Genomic DNA, 19,025 nt, shown 5'->3' with positions numbered 1-19,025 from the left:
TTTTCCTTTGGGCCCCGGCTTCCCCCCCAAAGCCCCAAGCCCGGCCAAAGGCAAATTTTGGGGTGGGCCCCCCCAAAAGGGGATGGGGGGGCCCGCGCCCCTCTTTTGCCGGCAAGGGGCGCCCAGTTTCGGGCGCCTCCCGCATTGGGTGGGGAAAATATACACTGCCGACACCTCCGAGCTCGAGGAAGACGAGGCAGTTTTCAGCTCCCACACCGGGCCCCCCCCCCCCCCTCCCCCTTCCCCCCACCTCCAGCCCTTCCAACCGGCCTCCCCCTCCCCCCCTCGCCCCTCGCCCGCCAGGCGCCTTCCTCTGGTGGTCCTTCCCAATGTGGGTCCCTTGCGCGGTGAGGGCGTAGCCGAGATGCGGACGAGATAGCCGAGATGCGGACGAGATAGCCGAGATGCGGACGAGATAGCCGAGATGCGGACGAGATAGCCGAGATGCGGACGAGATAGCCGAGATGCGGACGAGATAGCCGAGATGCGGGACCGCCCCTCCTTCCGCCTCGCCGCCTCCGCGGCACTAGCGCCGCGCTGAGCCGCCGCGCCCCGCCTCCGCCTGGTCTTCCCAGGCGCTCCTCTTTGCGCTCCTCTTCTACTACCTTGCGAAGACGATGGAGGCGCGCGACCGCGGCAGCAGCAAGACGCGCGCGCAGTGGGCCATCCGCCTCTTCCTCTCCTCCATCATCTTCTTCATGGCGGTGACCTGGTGCGCCGCCTCGGTCGCGGGCGCAGGCCTCGGCGTCGCGCGGACGGTCGAATTTGCGGCGCAGCACGACTGACGGCGGGCGAGTAGTCAAGGAAGGGGGGCTCGTCCATGCGTTAGGTCGAGTTTGCGATGCTGCTCTTCATCGTCGTGACGACGGCTGTGGTGGGCAACACGGTCGGCTGGGGCAGGGTCGGCAAGACGGCGCGCGCCTCCGCCGCTTGCGCCGCCCCCACTCCCCTCCACCGCCGCCGCGCGCCACCCGCCGCGTGCCTCTGGCTGGTGCAGGCGCAGAGCCTGCCCATCTACCGCAAGCTCGCCTCGTACTCCGAGGGCTTCTGGGACTACGTCAAGGCCTTCGCGCTCTGGGGCTTGGGCTGGCTCGCCATCCCAACCTTCCTCGCCCTCTCCGCCGCCAACCAAGCCGCGCGAAAGGCTCTCCCCTTCACGCTGCCGCCCGACGCTCCGGGCCTCCTGACGGCGCACGGCGCGCAGCTCTGGGCGCGGCTGCGCACGTGGCACTGGGCGTCGGTCCGCTCGACAGCAGGGCAGTGCGGTCGAGGGCGTGGGCAGCGCGCCCTCACAGCGGCCGCCGCCATGAGCAGGTGATCTCAAAGACGACATTCTGGTCCCTCCTGTACCTCATCCTCCAAGTCATCGTGATGCAGGCCCGAGAGTGACCGAGAGTGACCGAGGGTGACCGAGAGTGACCGAGGGTGACCGAGAGTGACCGAGGGTGACCGAGAGTGACCGAGGGTGACCGAGAGTGACCGAGGGTGACCGAGAGTGACCGAGGGTGACCGAGATTGCCCGAGATAGCTTCGGCCTCAGCGTCGGCCTCAGCGTGAGAAGCGGGATGCGGGCCGTCGGCTCCCCCAGAGGTCGAAGAGCGCCCCCTCACGCCGCCTGCCGTCTCACGCCACGCTGCCGTCCTCAGCTCGTCGTCGTCTTCTTCGCCTTCCTCAACGAGGCGCTCAGCGACTTCCACACCGGCGTCGTCTGCGCCATCTTTGCTGGCGCGCTGACCTCTCCCACCCCCCTCCCGCTCGCCGCCGCGCGCACCTCTCCCTTGGCATTCGCCCCACCCCCCAACGAGCGGCCCCGTGCCAGGCGTCGGGCTCCTCATGTTCATGATCCCGATCATTCCCGGCGTGCCCGTCTACATCGCGTGCGGCGCTGTCATCCCGGCATCGACGATGTCGCAGGCGGGCCTCGGCCAACTCTCTCTCTCCGCCCCCTCTCGGCTCCCCCTCTCGGCTCCACCTCACCCGGGGATGACGGTGCCGGCAGGCGAACCCAGACTGGTCGGACGACATGGAGCCGGGGGACGAGGTGCCGAAGGAGTTCTGGGTCGGCCTCGTCTACGCCACGCTCGTCGGCTTCGCACTCAAGCTCACCGCGGTCGCGCTCGAGCAGGAGCTCATCGGCCGCCAGTTCGGCAACTACGTCGCCGTCCGCTCCTTCATCCGCATCAACTCGCTCGAGATGCGCGCGACGCGCCGCATCCTGCGCCGGCCCGGCATCAACACGGCAAAGTGCGCCATCCTCGTCGGCGGGCCCGACTGGCCGACCTCGGTCACCACCGGCATCCTCAAGCTCAACCTGCTGCAGATGCTGCTGGGCACCACCCCCATCCTCCCCCTCATCGCCGCCTCCACCGCCGCGGGCGGGATGCAGCTGCTCAAGACGAAGGGCGACCTGTACGACTCGATCACCGTCATCGTCACCTTCCTCTCCTTCCTCGCGCAGACGGCCTCCACCCTGCTCGCAATGTACTTCATCGAGCGCACCTCGACGCAGTACGCCGCCGAGCTCGCCGCCGAGCCTCCCGACGAAGAGGTCCTCGCCCACGACGAGCGGCAGGGGACGCCCCCCCCCCCCCCTCTCCCCTCGCCCGCCGCGCGAAGACGCCTCCACGACACCCCCCCCTGTCCGCAGGCTGCCTTCTCAAAGGCGCAGCGCGACGGCACCAACTGGTCCTCCGCCGGCGTGCCGCTGTGGCCAAAGGTGACGATTATCACCTCGGCGCTGATGCTCGCCGGTGCGTGCTACCTCTCGGTGGTGGCCACCTGCTTTGAGCCCTTCTCCGTCTCGCAGCGCATCTCGGACCTCCCGGGCGGCACTGTGTTCGGCCTCGTCCGGCCGATGGGCTGGGTGGTGATCGGGCTCTTTGTCGGCGGGTGGGTGCTGCGCTACATCTACCGGCGGTGGGCGGTGGCGCGCGCGCGGAGCTGGCTGCGTGCGAGCACGGTCGACGCATCCATAAGCGACGCCTCGCCGCCGCCGCCGCCGCCGCCGCTCGAGCTCGAGGTGGTGCAGGGGCCGCGCTGCGACGTGTACGTGAGCGACTCCCCGGTCGGGTCGCCGACCAGCTCGCCGTCGCCAGCCGCTTCTCGGGCGGCGCCCCCCGACATCAGCGTAAGTCGGGACGTGAGCCGCGTGTGAGCGCGCCAACTGCTGTTGGCGCAGTACGTTTGTCTAACCCGCGTCGACGACCCATCTCCCATGCCATGTACAGCTCGGTTCCCGTGTGCGAGAGATACAAGAGTGTGTGGCTCCCCCAGAGCGCAGAGGTCCCACGCTCCACGACCAGGCAGCAAGCCGTCCGTTGTGCATTGAGCGGCCGGGCCTTTGTGGAGCTCTGTGGTACACCCAAAACACAATGTACAACCTTTGAGCGCTTTCCGCTTTCTTTGTGCGGCACCATGCAGCATGCTTATTGCTTTGACCTTTGTGGTTTGTGGGTATTTCGTATTTGTGGATTGCACTTTGCAGCGCGGGTGCGCGGAGGAGTGGGGTGGGCCCCGAGTGCGCGTACAAGTATATGTTTTGTTCAGAGTTTGTCCGTCGTCGCTGGGTGCTACTAACACATCTGTCTCACAGTGTCACACGCACACCGGGCGCCACCGGCCCCGCACCGGCAACCGGCAACCCCGCAACCGCCACATGCCGGGCCACGGTGCACGGACCCGCCAGCGCAACCCCGGACGACGTCCCACAAGCACACAGCATGCCTTCTGTGCATGCACATAGCGCGCGCCGCCCCGCAACGAGACGCAGGCAGCGGGCGAGGCGAGATGCGCTCCAGGCGCCGGCACTACTCCTCGTCGAATGCCTCATCGTCGTCGCAGTCGAACACCGACACCCGCGACTGCGCGCGTCGCTGCAGCAATGCCTTGGCCAGCATGCCCGCGATGTGGTCCGTGCCGGTGTTGCCCATCGCTGGTTCCGTCGCCCAGCGCTTCAGCTCTTTCTTGCGCAGCGCTTTGCCAAGCGTCGCGCCGTCGATGGACGACTGGCGTCGCACCTTGTGCAGCTTCGCCTCGCGGTCGAAGCTGAGGATCGCGCCTTGGAGCGCCGACGACATCTTTGAGCCTTTGATCGACGGCTCGTCCGCCGCCGCGCCACCGCTTCCGCCGGCGGGACCGTCGAGGAAGAGGGCTGAGCGGCGGCGGATCGACTGCCGCCGGATCGACTGCCGCCGCGAGTCGGGCTGCGGTGGCGGAGGGGCTGCCACCAGTGGAGGTGGGGCGAGCCGCGGCGGCGGCGACGGGGAGAGTGTTCCCGCCGAGGCTGCTGGGGCAGCCGCTTCGTCGACGACGCCGTCAGCGGGCGCAGTCCCGTCGGAGCAGCGGGGGAGGCCTATGGTGCGCCCAGGCGTCAGGTCTCTCCGCGCGAGGCGACGGTTTGCGAGCGGCTTCTGTGGGGGCGGCACCCGTCCGCCGCTTCCGGCGGCGGCCCGAGCAAGTGATCGAGGAGGGGAGGGAGGAGACGGCGTCGCTTGCCTCCCCGAGGGCGGCGAGCTCGAGGAGCGAGGGACGCTCCACCGCCGCCGGCGAGTTGAGCGGCGCATTCTCGTCCGCGTGGGGCTCCAGCGGCGACGGCAGCGGCGGCGGCGACGCGGCCTTTGGCGACGCGGCTGGCGACGGCTCGGCTGGCGGCGATGCGGCTGACGGCGACGCGGCTGGCGGCGAGGAAGGGGGCGGCGGCGTGGGTCCGTCTTGCCGCGGCGCGGCGGGAGGGGCGCCGGGCGCGTCGGGCAGCGACGGGCGGAGCCACGGGACGTCGTACGCCGGTACCCACGCCTCAGTCCCATCCTTGAAGACCCACGACTCTTGGTGCAGCGCGCCTAGTCGCGAGCAAGAGGGGTCAGCACACAACACGAGGGCGGCGAGGCCGCGCGGCCCGACTGCGCGCGCCCTGGACGGCCGCCGCGGCGAGCGCGTCGGGGGCGACCGGACCGACGGGCTGCTCGCCGCAGTCGACGTAGAACCAGTCGCCGTCTGGCCGCGCCGCCTCCTCGAGCACCTGCGCGCGCTCGACGGGGGGGTGGGAGACCGTCGCGCTGCCAGCCCGTCGGGCGCGGCTCGGCCTCCGGGGCGTGCTCGCGCCTGCTGTGTCTCCTCGGCGGACGCGTCGAGCGCCTCCTGCGCGTCCTTCACCTGTTCGCGCAACAGGCTCGCGGTTGTCAGGGCTGCAGCCGCGGCTGCCCGCACTTCCTCCCGGTGGCGCAAGTCGCCTCTTGCTCCGTCATGCCGACGCCGCCGCTCGACGCCTTGAGCAGCTCGTTGATGTCCTCGAGGATGGTCGCGTCGAAGCGCTTGATCTCCTCGAGCACCTCCTGGGCATAGCCCGCGCCACTCCCTCCCGCAGCTGCAGCCGACTCGCCTTCGCCCTCCCCGCCGGCGACCGACTCGAGAGGAGGGCGGCTGCGGCCGAGGCTGCTGCGGCCGAGGCTGCTGCGGCCGAGGGGGGCGCCGAAGCGGCGTGGCGCGGGCGAGCGGCCGGTCGGGGAGCAGAGGCGCACGCTCGGCGAGATGCCTACGCGCACGGCGGCAAGAGCTTTAGCCGGCCGGCGGCCCTCGAGACCCGCACCCTCGAGATCGGGCAGAGTGCCCAGAGCGCGGGGCGTGCCTAGCGCGGGCTCGACCGCCACCGCTGCCGCCGTGCCCTGCGCACCCCCTCCGCCGCCCCACCCAGCCTCCTCCGCGCCGTCCTCGTCGCCGACGATGAGCGAGGGCGGCGGTGGCGCAGCCGGCCCAGCCGGCGATGCAGCCGGCCCATCCGGCGATGCTGCCGGTCCAGGGTCGCTAGAGGGAGCGGCGGTGGCGGAATCGGCAACGGCGGCGGCGGGAGCGCGCGGAGTGGTCGCAGCAGCCGACGGCGACGGCGCCGCTCCGCCAAAGAGGCTTCGCGTCACAGGCGCCAGCCATCCCCAGAAGCCGCCGCCCGCGTCGCTGGCGTCCGCCGCTCGCGCGAGGGCGACGGCGGCGGCGGGCAGCGTGAGCACGTCCGCCTAGAGACGCGGCGTCGGACGTGGGTGAGAGGGAGGCCTGGCCGCGGGCGGCGGCGTCCGCGTGTCTGCCGCGGCGGAGCACGAGGGGGCGGCGGCGGCGGCGAAGTGGCAGATGTCGGCCGGGACAGAGAGCGCGGCGGCGGAGGCGGCGACCGAGGCGGTCTCGGTGGGGGTGAGGAGGTGGTTGGCGGCGGCGAGGGAGGAGAAGGCGGCGAGGGAGGAGTGCACCTGCTCGCGGCCGCCTCTGTGAGCGGGGGACGGGGGGAGGGGCAGGCGGAGGGCGGGGCGCAGGAGGGGCGCGGGAGGGGCGCGGCTCACTGCGCCGACGCGCCGCTCCTCGAGCTCCTGCAGCTGCGCGAGGGCCTGCGGCTGCACCTCGGCCTCGAAGAGGCGGGTGACGCCGTTGGCCGCATCCACCGCATCCCGCGCCACGCGCGCGCGGCTGCGCAGCGACTCGGCCGTCGACGACGCCGCCGCCTCCTTCGCCGCCGCGGCGAGCTCTCCGCCGCTCGCGCCGGGCTGGCCGTGCGCTCGGTGGAAGCTCTCGAGGTCGCGCGAGAGGCCGGTCGCCTCGTCGGCGGCGGCGGCGCGGTGGCGGCGGACTTGCGCGAGCCGCCTGTCCAGCGGGCGGAGCAGCCCCTCCCGCTCGGCCACCGCCGCCGCCGTCGCCTCCTTGAGCGGTGCGACGATCAGCCGCTTCATCTCGTCGGCCGCCGCGCGGTGCGTGCCCGCCTGCGCCGCCAGCGCCGAGTGGACGGCGTGCCACGCCTCGTTCGCCGAGGCGTAGGGCAGGTCGCGGCGCAGCGGCCGCGCGGCCGACTTCAGGCCCCACCCGCCGCCGGCGTTGCCAGCCTCGCCGGGCCTCGCGAGCCGCTCGCGCAGCCGAGAGAGCGCGCGCGCGTGCTCGTCGCACAGGCGCGCCCACTCGCGGAAGAGCTCGAGCACGTCCCCGTCGTACTCGGACGCCGCCGCCGCGCGCGCTACGCTGTACCCGTGCGGCAGCCTCTCCTGCCACACCCTCGCCGAAAAGCCGTCGGCCGCGTCCGGCTGGGATCCGCAGCGCGGGCCAGGCGGGCTGACGTCGGGCTGGAACGGCACCGCGCCGTCGAGCTCCCAGGTCGTCGAGGAGGGGGCGGAGAGGACAAGAGAGAGCGCGCTTTCGGTCATGGCCGGGCCTGTTTGTTTGAACCAGGTTGGTTGTGAAGAGCTGGGGCGCGCCACCCAAGAGAGAGAGAGAGAGAGAGAGGTCGTGGAAGCTGTGATCCCAAGGGGGGGAGCTGATCCCACTCGTAACCAACTCTCAGGGGCAGTAGGTGGGCGAGCTTCAGGCGCGCCCATCTCGATCGTCAAGGCGTCGCTACGCGCGGTCTTCCGCGGGGGGAGCTGCGTCGACGGGTGCGGGACCGCGGCGCAGCCAGTGCCGTGGCGATGCCTCCGGCTGTTTGCGGCGGGCGGCTTGCTGCTCGCTGCGATGGCGAAAAACTCGTCTCGCCACACGCCAAGGGCTTATGCTCTGGTGAGACGTGAGGCGCATGCGCCCAGGAGGGGAGGGGGCATGTGTAACGACACTGCTAGAGATGCCTTTCGGGGCCCAGAGATAAAACTTCTGTGATGCCATGCGTGACCTAGTAGTGTCCCCAGCTATGGGCGTGTCCACGTTGGAGCCAGGTGTGGTGTGGGCGCGAGAATAGCTCCGCCGTTCATGGAGGCAACCGATGCGAGTCGACTGGTGTGTGTCGTCGTGGTTTCGTATCAAGAATTCTCTCTCAGCCACCCAAGAGCCTAGGTAGGTGCGGATCGGCAACAGCGCAATCGATCTTTTTGCCCTCTATCACCTTGGGTTGCAAGAGCTTGAAACACACCACGCCTGTTCAAGTCTTCAAGGGCCGCTCCCTCGGGATTTGTCTCTCTTTTTGGCGAGCTTCTTCTTCTGTGTGCAGTCACCGCGCTCGTCGTGCCGTGTGCTTTTTGAGAGAGGCTCGTCTCTTGAGAACTGCGGCTACGACGGCGCTCTAGCTCCTTCCTAGCTGCTGGCGGTCTCGCGGGTGTCTGTCTGGCGACCCGCTCAGGCTTGCGAAACGGCCGGCCGCGGCGACGTGTTTCGAGCTCCGGACCTGCCCCGCAGCGTTTGGCGACTCGGCAGTCTCCCAATGGTGCGACACGGCCAAGTAGCGGCTATACATCTTGTCGCGCGTATGTCATGATCCGTCCAGCACACCGCCTCATGTGGGGGACAGCTCGACCCTCCGACCCACAGCTCCCATATATTATTTCAAATGCCGCCTGGTGTCAAATTTTGACGCGAAACGCCATCAGCGCCATGTCGAGGTAGGTGTGCGTCTTGATGACGCCGCCCGACGAGACGTAGGGAAGGCGCGTCCAACTCGCGAGCTCGAGCTGCGGATGGCGATGCACGAGCGCATCGAGAAACGCGACGGCGCCCTGCTCGAACGCCGGCGCTTTCGCGGGCCACGCGCCCCCCGTGAACTCGAGCGGCTCGCGCGGCTTGCGCGCCGCGTTCCGCCCGCCGATGCGCCCCTCAAACACCTTGGCGCTGAACGGGAGGACGGTTGCGAGCACGAGCACGCCGCCCGGCGCGACCGCCGCGACCGCCGCGTCGACGACAGCCAACGGCTCGTCGCACCGGTCGAGCACGTTGAGCAGCGCCGCGGCCGTAAACGGCGGCGCACCGCGCAGCTCGTCGAGCGCGGCGGCCGCGCGGAAGCCACGCGCGCGGAGCGCGCGCCGCAGCGCCCACGAGCTCTCGAGCGCCGTCACGCCATTGGGTGCGACGCCGAGTGCGGCCGCGAGCTTCGCTGTCTCGGTGCCCGTGCCCGCGCCGATGTCGAGGAGCGAGCGCGCCGGCGCGCCGGCGGCGGCGTCGGCGAGGCCGGCCTGCAGCACGGCGTGTTCGAGGAGCGCGCGGAACTGCTCCTCGGACGCGACGTAGAGGGTCTGGAGGCGGAGGAAGCCACTCGCGTCCGTGCGGCTCCAGCCGAGGTGAAGCTGGAGCGCATAGAACGCCGCCCACTTGAGGCGCGTGAGCACGCGTCCGCGCCGGCTCGCGCTCGTCGCCGCCGACGCCTCGAGGAAGCGCGCGAGATCGGCGTCCGGAGTGAGCTTCTTGGAGCGCGAAAAAGTCGCAGCGAGTGCGGCGGCCGCCGCGTCCGTGCGCTCGAGCCCGCTCTCGCGCCACGCGTCCCTCGCCCAGCGCTCGAGCCACTTGACATTGACCATGAACGCGGCTTTCGGGATTTTCGTGCCCGGCTGCGGCCTCAGCGTGTGATCGTCCTGATCGAGCAGCGATTTCAACGAGGATGCGGCCGCGATCGACAACAACCCCACCGCGGCCGCAAGCAGCGTGGCGCGCGGCGCGCATGCGGCGCGCGGTGGCGGCGAGTCGCTCGCCATGCGCTGTCTGCCTTCTTCAAGGGAGGGAAGAGGAGGGGGAAGGGAGAGGGGTAGCGACGTTGCGCGCAGGCGCGCGGCGTCTTGTTCACAGCCTTGTTATGAGAAGAAAATACCTCCTATGGCGCTATGCGCTGGTCTGTGAGAGGTTGAGGTGCGAGCCCTGGAGGCCCTGGGGATGGGGGGAGACTACCCGCGGGCCTAGAAGGCCCGCGCGCAGGGGGGTGGGGCATTGAGACCGGTCATGAATGAGTGCGCGACACGCATGTTGCGAGCAGCGTTGTTGAGAGAGAGATTTTTAGCAATACCAAACAACTCTAACACTCACACGTCATTTGGGGCCTGGAGCCCTGTTCACGCGCGCGCGAGACGTGCAGACAGGGTTGCCAGGTGAGAGCGAATGGCGCGGTTCACGCCTCGCACAACAGAGAGAGAGATGCGCTCTGCATGGTGGGACATAAAAGAGAGCGAGTACTTGGGCGAGTAGGCTGTGCGGTCAACGCTGCCGCGCGCGACTTTGCGCGCGAGGCGGCGCAGCTTGAGAACGGCGGTGGGCGAGAAGCCGCCGCCGAACGTCTCGTGGAGCAGCAGGTTGAAGTTGTTGCGCTTGACAAAGATCGCGTCGTGGTAGAAACCGCGATGCGCCTTGACGTAGCCGTGGCCGGTCTTGTGGGAGAAGGGTTGGCTGGGCTGCCCGCGCGCCTTGCAGCCCATGTTCAGGCGGCGGGCCTTCTCCTCGGTGTTGCCGAAGGCGTAGGAGTGGCCGACGGAGGCGGGCGTGCCGCCACTCGAGGCGTTGCCAACGCCCGTCGAGGAGGTCTTGAGGAGGGGCGTCCAGAGCTTGATCTCATTTACTTCATCGCATCCTCCTGGCCCCGCATGGGGTTCTGCGAGGTCAGTCTTGTACCCCTCATTGTACTGCCGGGTGAGCTCTGGTTTCTCCTTGTCGCCGTGCACGACCGGCGCGTTGGCCGGGGCGCGCATCGCGTCCGCCCAGGCGGCGAGGACGCCGTCGTGGGGCCGCCGGTGGTGGGCCTTGTTGTAAAGGTAGTCGCCGAAGAAATCGACTGACATGCCCCGCTCGAGCGCGACCCGAAGGGTGGGAAGCGCCGCGGAGAGCCAAAGGCCGAGCTTCCGCTGGAGCTCGTCCTGGAGGGTGTCGGAGGAGAGGGCGGTGGCGTACGTACCGTCGACACGGACATCGAAGGCCTTGCCGGCGAAAGGCGTTGAGGCGGAGATGAGGCGCGCGGCTTCGCGGTTGTTGACGGCGCTGTCTCCGAGGGACGGGTAGTTCTTGACGTGTACATCCCGCGCCTTGACGAGCTCCTGGTGCGCGAACCAGTCCTTGTGATTCTTGATGGCAGCGAGCGCCCGCGGCCGCGGGTACGTGGATTTGCAAGTGCCATTGAGAATCGCGTCGGTAGCTGGAAGGGACTCGGGCTCGGGGAGCGGGACGCTCTTGGGGTAGAACTCAGTCAGGTAGCCGCCGCGGACGGTGTAGTACTTGTTTTTGTCGCGGGCGGTGCGCTTCTCGCACACCTCCTTCCAGTCCGAGAGGGCGGACTCGTAGGTGGCGATAGCTGCGGCGATGGCGGGGTACTTGGACGCACCTGCCTCGTCGAGGGCGAAGTCGGGGTTGTGGGCGACGAGGGTGCGCCAGTTCTTGAGGAGCGACATGGAGAAGTCGCTGTCGGCTCGCGAGAGGTTTTGTTGCGTTTTGTTGATGTTCTGCGCGTCGCCACAGACGGCGGCGCGCGAGAGCTGTTGCGAGTGGTGCTGGGCGAAGCCCCGGGCGCTGCCGGAGGCTGTGCCGTAGTCGGTGCGGTCGACAGCGCTCGGGCTGCCGACCTCTTTGGCGAAGTTGAAGATGATTCTCTTGGTATAGGCGGCGCGATGCCGCCCTGGCTTTCGACGAGACAAATTTTGACGATTCCGTTCTTGACATGGAGCGCGTCGTAGTACTGTCCCTTGTGATCTTTGACCCAGCCTTTGCCGGTCGCATGGACGAGCGGGCCCTGTGACTTGTGGCCGCGCTCTTTGCACCCAAGAACCTTGAGCAAGGTTTGGTCGAGGGTGCTGCCGAATTGCCGAAACCAAACTTGTGGCCCAGTGACGCACAGCATCCGCCGTGTGCCGCCGAGCCCTGCCCAGCTTGCCTCGTCTTTGTGAGGGCGCTAGGCACCTTGACTTCGTAGTGGACATCACGCTGGGACTGCAGGTCCCCGCCGATCTCACACATGTCGGTGACGTGCCCCTCGTTGAGATGAAAAGTCGTCTGAGGGTTCGCACAAAAACACAACCCCGGACCCAAGACGCACAAGCACAGACAGTCGAGAAGGGAGAGAGCAACGACAGTCAGAAGTCAGCGCTGGGTCCCAGGAAGGCGAATGCGATGACGGCCTCTAGTGTGAGCTCTAGAGCCGACAGACCCTCGCGTCCGGTGCTCACCGACGGCCGGGCGGGCCACCCGCCCACGCGCCGCCTACGCGCAGCGCGTGCGCCGCAAACTCGCCCGCCGACAGCGCCGGCCAGTTGCCATCGGCCGTCGCGAGAGGCCTGCCCGGCTGTCGCCGCGGGGCCCCCACGAACACCACGCGTCGGAGGCGGTGCCGCGCGAACTCGCGCGCAAAGTGCACGCCCCACGCCCGCCGGAGCGTCGTAGCGAAGCAGGACCGGTCCGCGCCTCCTTCGCGCTACGCGCGCCGATCCGCCTCCAGTGCTGCTTGGATGCCGACTCCACCACACAGTCGAACAGCTGTGGTGCAGGTCGTCCGACGCCTCCGCGCAGGCCCCGACAACGAGGCTCGGCAAGTGCTCAGCGGCAAACACGATGCCGGCGACGCCCGCGGTGTTCAGCGTGAACGTCGAGTCCTCGCTGGCTGAATCGAACATGAGATGGTAGCACACTCCCGATGTCGTCGGCGTCAGGGTCAGCGCCGCGTCCGGGGAGACGTCTGTGCAATTCCTATTGCCTTCGATCAGGACCGCAGCATCGCCCTCGAGCGATTCCATCGTCGCCGCCATCGGCGTGTGGGTCGCGATCATCACGAGCTTCATCGTCGGGTCGGCGTATTTGCCGTTGACCTTCTGCGCCAGGCAGGTGTGCGTCGTGTCGCCGCTGGTATCGAAGACGCCGATCCACTCGAAAGGCTGTGTCCAGGGCGTCGGCGGCGGCGGGGCGGCGGCGACGTTGCACCGACCGACGCCCGCGCCTTGCTTGCCCGAACGAAGATGAGTCCTTGTCGTTCAGGCCGCACCGCGGCCATGCGCGCAGCCGGGAGAGCGGGAGGCGCTCAATCGCCGAACTCGGCGAGCGCCTCCATTTGTCAGCGTCAGAGAGGGCGCGCCGGCTGCGCGCCCCCGGGGCGCCCCCGGCCGCCCCCCGCGCTCTGCAGGTGTCGTCGGGACCCTCGTCGAGCTGTGAGCGAGGCGGCGAACGCGCACGCGACCACTCCGCGGAGCCGAAGTGGCGGCGCGCAGAGAGGAAGAGGAAGACCCCCAGCGGGCTCGCGGAGGCAGAGGCGCTGCTGCCGCTCCTCTTCCTCAACAACATGCTCGGCTACGCAGACAGGACAAACCTCTCGGTGGCTGTCATCGCGATGAGCCGCGAGTTCGGCTGGGGCGAGGCGAGCACCGGCACGCTCCTCGCGTCATTCTTCTGCGGATATGTCCTCACGCAGATCCCGGCCGGCCTCGCCGCCGCTCGCTTTGGAGCCAAGCGAGTGCTGCTGGTCGGTACAGTAGTCTGGTCTGCGGCAACAGTTCTCACGCCGTGGGCCGCACGCCAGTCCATCAACGCCGCCCTCGCGGCGCGCACTGCGCCCTCCGCCAGTACGTCATTCGCGGCGCCTGACGGTTGGAGGACGGTCAATCTAGTCTAGGCGCGCGTCGTCGTCGGCCTCGCCGAGGGCGTCCAGATCCCGTGCTGCAACGCGCTCCTCGCTGCGTGGGTCCCTCCGCACGGCCGGGCGCGCGCCCTCTCCTTCATCTTCAGCGGCCAGTTTGTGGGGACCATCTGCGCCCTCTCCTGCTCGCCGCTGGCGGAGTGGTGGTGGCCCTCCATCTTCCTGCTCTGGCGCCGCCGCGCGCCCCCGCAGGGTGGCGGAGGGCGAGGTCGCGCCTGCCAACCGCCCTCCGCGCCCCTCTCCCTAGGGGATGGCTCGGCTTTGTCTGGTGCCTCGTCTTCGCCGCCCTCGCCCCGGCCTCATCACCAGGCGCCTCCGCCGGAAAAGGCGCGGCAGGGGAGGAGCTGGGCCTCATCTCTGCTGTTGACGGGTCGGGGAGCCCGCGCTGCAGCGCCTCTGCGCCGCGCTGCGCCCGCCCCGCCTTCCTCGCGCACCCCGCTTTCCTCGCCGTGTGCGCGGCGCATTTCGCAAACAACTGGGGCGCGTACCTCCTCCTCTCCTGGCTGCCAAAGTACCTCACCTCGCTCGGCGCCACGGCCACGGCCTCGCGGGCTGCTCCCCTCCCGCCGCCCGCCGCAGGCTCCCCGCGTTGAAACCCCGCAGGCGCGACACTCGCAGACGGCTCGACCCTCTTCAGCACGCCGTACGCCGTCGCCATCGTGGCGGACAACGTCGGCGGGTGGGTGGCGGACGAGGTGCTGCTCTCGCGCTGCCGGCTCAAGCTGCTGCACGCGCGCAAAAGCATGCAGGCGGTGGCAATGCTGGTGCCGTGCGGCTGCTTCCTCCTCCTCTGCGGGAGCACGTCGGCCGGCGGCGCGGCGGCGCTGCTCGCCGCCGCCATCGCCGCCTCCTCCTGGTCGCACGCAGGCTACGCGGCAAACATCCTCGACCTGGCGGGCGGCGACGCGGCGACCGCCGCTCAGATGTGGGGCGTCGTCAACACGATCGGAACCGTGCCCGGCATCGCGGCCAACGTCGTCACCGGCCGCGTCCTCGCCGCCGCGCCAACGGCCGCCGCCGGCGCGTGGGTGCGCGTCTTCAGCACCGGAGCCGCGATCTATGTGTGCGGCCTCACAGCCTTCCTCGCCTTGGCGCAAGCGCTGCCACTCCCGACCAGCGGGGCGGAGAAGGCTGGCTCGTGCGGCGCCGGCGGCTTGCTCGGGCCAAAGCCCGCGAGGTGACGCGGCGCATTGCGCTCTCACGAGATGTTCCACGCGAGACGCGCGGCATACCACATGGAAGAGTTTTCCTATAATTGACCTACTTGATGTACGAACCCTACACTTCACATCATAATACCCGGCTGCGACTCCAACGCTCTCCAGTTGACATGCTGCCACGCTGCGGCTCCGGGCATCAGCCTCGCCAGCGCGCACACCACCGGCCGGCACTCGATCGCGAGCACGTACGACGGCTGCTCGTCCTCGAGGTGGTAGTCGGGAAGCGTGTCGAGCAGCACCTGGGGGGAGGGCCGGTGCCGACTGAGGTGCGTGTGCGGGCGATGAACCCAAACTCTGTAGGCGCGGGCGCGGGCGGCGCGCGCCCTGAGCTGATCAAGGTTGCTGAGCTCGGGCGGGAGCGACTGGCCCGCCGCCTCCGCCTGTGGCAGCACATCGAAGAAGCTCTGCAACGCTTGCTGGAAGCTGCCGACGGTGAGCCCTTCAATCGTCGGCGGCGTCCGGTTGGGGTTGTGCATCGGCCCCGGAGGGACAGGCGGAATGGCGCCGCGGTTGGGCCGATTCGGGCCGCCCGGTACAATGTACTTGCCCACGTGCCCGCAGATCTTGCACTTGACGCCCTGCACGTGGCAGTGCCCGCACACCTCGCAGATGGGGTCGCGCTCGCGCTTCGCGACGTTGTGGCGCGCCGCCTCTGCGAGGATCTCCTGCTGCATGGAGCTCGCTGACATCCGAGTTCGAGCTGTCCGCTTGCCCAAGGGTGGCGGATCCGCTTGCCCAAGGGTGGCGGAGATGGTGCTCGCTGGCGAGGCGGAGCGGGGGCGGCGGAGCGGTCTTTATGGGCCGGGAAGAAATCGCGCGATGTCTCCGTTACGCAAAAGCATGCGCGACTTGCACTCTTTCGTGCCACTCGCTCGCCGGTGCGCGGGGCATGGCCTCCCGCGCGGCTCGCGCTCACTCGGCCTGCCTCCGCCTCGCGGCTGGCTGAGCACGCCATGGGTCCGCCTGGTGCGGCGCTGCTCGCTCGCTGCGCTGCACAAAGCTGCGAGAAGCAGGGGGCCTCCTGAGCTTGAGCATGGCGCAGCGCGGCTGCTGGTGCTCGAGGGCTGCCGTGCAGTGGCGTGAGGGCCTGATTGGTGGTGACCTCGTGCTGCATCAGCGTGCGCAGCATGCTCCCTCACCCGGTGCTGAGACATGCTGGTGGGCGACTGGCGCCAGCTTCTCAGTGCTGTCCTTGGCGTTGTGCAGCATGTCGCAACACTCCTGCTGCGCTGACCGGCGCGCGGGGCGCGTCGTGCCGCGAGTGGAGCGAGAGGCTCGAGGCGCACGGCTGTCGGTCAACCCTGCGGCGCATGCGCGCCGCCAAGGCTGCTCGACAGGCGACTGGCATTGTGGCGACGCGGTGGCCGTTACTCCAACTTTGCTTTGCCGATCAAAAGCGCCCGTCCTTTGCTTTTTCGCCGCCGAAATTTAGCTTGCTGTTTTTTCTTTATAGGCGTCTGCCACTTCCAAGCTGCGTATTCTTCTTGTATTATCGTCGAGTAGTGCAGGCGTCTCGCAGCTGCGTATTCTCGTATTATCTTCGAGTAAGGTATTGCGTGGGGACGGTGCGTATTCTCGTATCACTAGCTAGTGTCGTGTCCACTAGCTCCGAGTAGAGGGGGCGCTCCGCTGCTAGGGGAAACCTGGAGCGCGGACTAACCCTCGGAGAGTATTCTTTAGCTCCGAGTAGAGGGGGCGTTCTGCTGCTAGGGGAAACCCGGAGCGCGGAACTAACCCTCGGAGACCCGTGTTATGGCCCTGCGAACGCGCACCCCCAGGGCTAGGGCTCTCTTGCCCGCAACCCGATGCCAATCATCCGGCCCGCTGGATGCGCTTCTCAGCTCACCGGCCCTGGATGTGAGGTTGCCGACTGCACTCCAAGTGCTCCAAGTGCGATGTCCTCCTCCAATCCCTCATTTGGCTGCCGCTTTTCTTTCTTTCTTTGCTCCGTCTTTCAACAATGGTGAAAAGGTGAGAAGTGATCGCATCCCTTGCCGTCGCGCGTCGGTCCTCCCCACATGCTCATGCAACATGCACTCCCAACAGACACACGAGACTACGAAGTCCGGCCCCTCAGCTCTGCCGGCACCGGCGCGTCGGGCGGCGCAAAGTGGCGGAAGAGGTCCGCGGGCTCGAGGTGCGAGGCGACGCCATCGCGCTGGGCGCGTACCGCCGCGAGGAGAGCGGCGCGGAACGCGCACCCGCCGCCCTCCCCGTGCCGCTGCCAGGCGTCTCCGAACCGCGCGTGCATCGGCACGAGGTCGGTCGAGTGGACGGCGCCGAGGGTCCGGTGGGCCAAGGCCGCGTGCAGCGGCTGCAGCGTCACGTACTTTCCACTCTCGCCGCGCGGGGCGGGCCGCACCTCCCGAGACACGACCTGGCACGGCACATCGCCGGCGTGCTCGCGGAGAGACGCGTCCTCGCCGCCCACCGCCCCGCCGATCCGCGCGAGCAGCGCCTCGGCCTCGACAAAGAGGACCGTCCCCGGCGCCGTCTTGATCGACTTGCCTCCCCACGCCGCCCGCCGCGCCCGCCCGCCGAGCGCGCGCGCGAAGGAGGCGCGCTCGCCGGCCGCCCGCTCCTCCGCCTCCCGCTTCATCCGCTCCAGCGCCGCGAGGTCGTCTGCCGCCCACGGGTCCGGAGCGTCCAGCAGGCCCGGCAGCGCCGCGCGCGCCGCGTCCGCCCACGGCATCCGCCCGCACAGGTCGGCGATGTCCTCCCGCACGGGGCAGCGCACCTGCAGCACCTCGCCGCCCTCCTCGAGCTCAATCTCGAGCGAGGCGCAGTGCAGCGCGAGGCTGCGCAGCCCGCGCTCCTCGCGCCACCACCGGTTGACGCGCGAGTCGCCGTGCTTTGCGTCGCCCAGGATGGGGTGCGAGAGCCCGCCAAGGTGCTTCCGGATCTGGTGGAAGCGGCCGGTGGTCGGCTCGGCAACCACCAGCGAGGCGCCGAGGTTGAGTCGCCCCGTGACCGCCTCGCCCTCCCCCGCAACCTCCTCGCCGTCGCACCCTCCGAGACACATCAACTCGGTGCGCGCAGCGCGCAGCACGCCCTTGTCGTCGCGCACCGGCCGCTCGACCACGAGCCCTTCGCCGAGCGTCGGCATCGCGTTGCCCCGCGCCACGGCGATGTACGTCTTGCGGACCCGGCCGGAGGCGAATGCGCGCTGGAGCGCCGCGGTGGTCTCCGAGTCCTCCGCAAAGACCAGACAGCCAGACGTGCCAGCGTCGAGCCGGTGCACGGGGTTGACCTGCGTTCCGAGCTGGTCGCGAAGAAGCTGCAGCAGCGCAACGTCGCCTTTGCGCGACCAGTCGTTGCGGTGCACGACTAGCCCTGCGGGCTTGGCGACCACGCAGAAGCCGGGGCGGCGCGCCAGGATTGGGATGGACGGCGACGCCGCGAATAGGCTGGCAGCCGAGGTGAGCATGTTCGGCAGGTGTCGAGGCGACAGCGGCGGCGACGTGGTCGACACTAGACGGCTAACGCACAACCTGGAACACACCGCAGCATCAGCGCAGCATCCCGAACTGACTGGATGGGGGTAGCGGGGAGGCTGTTGTGGGGGTAGCGGGGAGGCTGTTGTGGGGGCGCACTGGACCGCCCCCAGCCGTGCCCTCACAGTTCACGAGGTGAACCGTGAACCCGGTTTTGTTTTCCCGGTTCATGAACCAGTTCGCGGTTTACGGTTAGTTCACGGTTCGCGGTTCACGGACTCGGGGCGGGGGCTAGTCGGTTCACGGTTCACGGTTCGGCCCGACGCTGCCCCGCCTGGTTCGTTCACGGTTCGCGGTTCGCCCTTTTGTCCTGCCTCGGTTCGGGTTCACGGTTCAGAGTTCACGGCCGGTTCGTGGGTGAACCACTGAACTAGTTCATGAACCAAGCTTATTTTCACACCTCTTACACACCGACACAGTTCGCGAACCACAGTTCGCGAACCATCCGTGAACCGAGACCCAGAAATTCGAACCAACGCGCGGCGAAAGCCGGAACAAAGTGGCGGGAGAGTTCCTCGAGGGGAGTTCGACGAGACGATGGGCTACCTGTGCCTCTGCCCGCCGGCCGTCTGTCGCCCCTCAGCTCTGACATACAGTTGCCGCCCAGCCTGACGCTCGCACTTGTGGGCATCTACTTTTCCGGCTCAAACCGCACCGCCACCGGGGACGGTGCCGCGACGGTGGGTCGTGATCGATCTTGATCGTGTGGCGGGAGGGTGAGCAGTTTGACGCTGCTGAGGTGCGCGAAGCCGCGCTGCGCGACGAGTTCAAGAGGGTCTTCAAGTGCTGGAAACGGTTCCGCGCCGAGCTCTATCAATCAGGATGGCGCGTGGCGCAAGTACTTCACCGAGCCCGGCGCGCCGGATGAGGTCGCGCGCTCCTCCGACGCCGATAACTTACGGATTTTACTTTCTAACTCATATCGCCCTTGTTCACAGGAGAACGACAAGTACGACTTCGATCCTCAAGACGACCTCATCGACCAGCTTAACC

At 68.8% G+C, this 19,025-nt stretch overlaps 6 protein-coding genes across 6 annotated transcripts in view; 2 read left to right on the top strand and 4 right to left on the bottom strand.

Annotated features, from left to right (window-relative positions):
• The window catches only part of EMIHUDRAFT_448588 (hypothetical protein), a 4,414-nt gene extending 1,039 nt beyond the window's left edge, over positions 1 to 3,375 (top strand). Inside the window, exons 2-10 of the mRNA XM_005757615.1 lie at positions 576 to 758; positions 830 to 913; positions 998 to 1,240; positions 1,315 to 1,377; positions 1,647 to 1,725; positions 1,820 to 1,914; positions 2,000 to 2,548; positions 2,648 to 2,959; positions 3,029 to 3,375. Coding sequence (XP_005757672.1) covers positions 576 to 758; positions 830 to 913; positions 998 to 1,240; positions 1,315 to 1,377; positions 1,647 to 1,725; positions 1,820 to 1,914; positions 2,000 to 2,548; positions 2,648 to 2,959; positions 3,029 to 3,154 — 1,734 coding nt within the window. The 3' untranslated portion in view covers positions 3,155 to 3,375. The remainder of the gene's footprint in view (positions 1 to 575; positions 759 to 829; positions 914 to 997; positions 1,241 to 1,314; positions 1,378 to 1,646; positions 1,726 to 1,819; positions 1,915 to 1,999; positions 2,549 to 2,647; positions 2,960 to 3,028) is intronic.
• Positions 3,376 to 3,525: 150 nt separating this feature from the next.
• On the bottom strand, positions 3,526 to 7,190 carry EMIHUDRAFT_448587 (hypothetical protein). The gene is made up of 9 exons (XM_005757614.1): positions 6,324 to 7,190; positions 6,075 to 6,233; positions 5,606 to 6,005; positions 5,229 to 5,530; positions 5,101 to 5,151; positions 4,909 to 5,017; positions 4,789 to 4,838; positions 4,425 to 4,563; positions 3,526 to 4,351 (listed from the first exon to the last, which is right to left on the bottom strand). The coding sequence occupies exons 1-9, from the start codon at positions 7,170 to 7,172 to the stop codon at positions 3,807 to 3,809; spliced, it is 2,604 nt and encodes an 867-aa protein (XP_005757671.1). The 5' UTR covers positions 7,173 to 7,190; the 3' UTR covers positions 3,526 to 3,806.
• A 1,104-nt stretch (positions 7,191 to 8,294) lies between these two features.
• Positions 8,295 to 9,416, bottom strand: EMIHUDRAFT_97165 (hypothetical protein; the record flags this gene model as incomplete). The annotated part of the gene is made up of 1 exon (XM_005757613.1): positions 8,295 to 9,416. The coding sequence occupies one exon, from the start codon at positions 9,414 to 9,416 to the stop codon at positions 8,295 to 8,297; it is 1,122 nt and encodes a 373-aa protein (XP_005757670.1).
• Positions 9,417 to 9,737: 321 nt separating this feature from the next.
• Positions 9,738 to 12,679, bottom strand: EMIHUDRAFT_198851 (hypothetical protein; the record flags this gene model as incomplete). The annotated part of the gene is made up of 7 exons (XM_005757612.1): positions 9,738 to 9,763; positions 11,156 to 11,288; positions 11,357 to 11,464; positions 11,596 to 11,688; positions 11,900 to 12,096; positions 12,167 to 12,554; positions 12,671 to 12,679. The coding sequence occupies 7 exons, from the start codon at positions 12,677 to 12,679 to the stop codon at positions 9,738 to 9,740; spliced, it is 954 nt and encodes a 317-aa protein (XP_005757669.1).
• Positions 12,680 to 12,935: 256 nt separating this feature from the next.
• Positions 12,936 to 14,590, top strand: EMIHUDRAFT_448586 (hypothetical protein). The gene is made up of 5 exons (XM_005757611.1): positions 12,936 to 13,222; positions 13,295 to 13,488; positions 13,566 to 13,829; positions 13,956 to 14,082; positions 14,242 to 14,590. Exons 1-5 carry the CDS (start codon positions 12,965 to 12,967, stop codon positions 14,497 to 14,499), a joined length of 1,101 nt encoding a protein of 366 aa, XP_005757668.1. The 5' UTR covers positions 12,936 to 12,964; the 3' UTR covers positions 14,500 to 14,590.
• Positions 14,591 to 17,326: 2,736 nt separating this feature from the next.
• Positions 17,327 to 17,965, bottom strand: EMIHUDRAFT_62320 (hypothetical protein; the record flags this gene model as incomplete). Its single annotated transcript, XM_005757610.1, has 1 exon — positions 17,327 to 17,965. A coding segment is annotated over one exon (639 nt), but the record flags the coding sequence as incomplete, so codon positions are not given.
• Between the last annotated feature and the right edge of the window lie 1,060 nt (positions 17,966 to 19,025).

The sequence above is a fragment of the Emiliania huxleyi genome, assembly GCF_000372725.1.
Source record: "Emiliania huxleyi CCMP1516 unplaced genomic scaffold EMIHUscaffold_9, whole genome shotgun sequence".
Taxonomy (NCBI): Eukaryota; Haptophyta; order Isochrysidales; family Noelaerhabdaceae; genus Emiliania; species Emiliania huxleyi.
Note: the sequence above shows the minus strand (reverse complement) of the source record. Positions and strands in the feature narration are given on the sequence as shown.

Bases quoted from the DNA above. Each gene is read 5' to 3' on its own strand.
- EMIHUDRAFT_448586 (XM_005757611.1), top strand. From the start codon at position 12,965: ATGCTCGGCTACGCAGACAGGACAAACCTCTCGGTGGCTGTCATCGCG. The intron at 13,223-13,294 runs GCGCGCACTGCG...AATCTAGTCTAG, and splicing joins CCATCAACGCCGCCCTCGCG to GCGCGCGTCGTCGTCGGCCT. The intron at 13,830-13,955 runs GTACCTCACCTC...GACCCTCTTCAG, and splicing joins CTCCTCTCCTGGCTGCCAAA to CACGCCGTACGCCGTCGCCA.
- EMIHUDRAFT_448587 (XM_005757614.1), bottom strand. From the start codon at position 7,172: ATGACCGAAAGCGCGCTCTCTCTTGTCCTCTCCGCCCCCTCCTCGACG. The intron at 5,531-5,605 runs GCACTCTGCCCG...CCGTGCGCGTAG, and splicing joins AGGCACGCCCCGCGCTCTGG to GCATCTCGCCGAGCGTGCGC. The intron at 4,352-4,424 runs GTGCCGCCCCCA...GGCGCACCATAG, and splicing joins CCGCCGGAAGCGGCGGACGG to GCCTCCCCCGCTGCTCCGAC.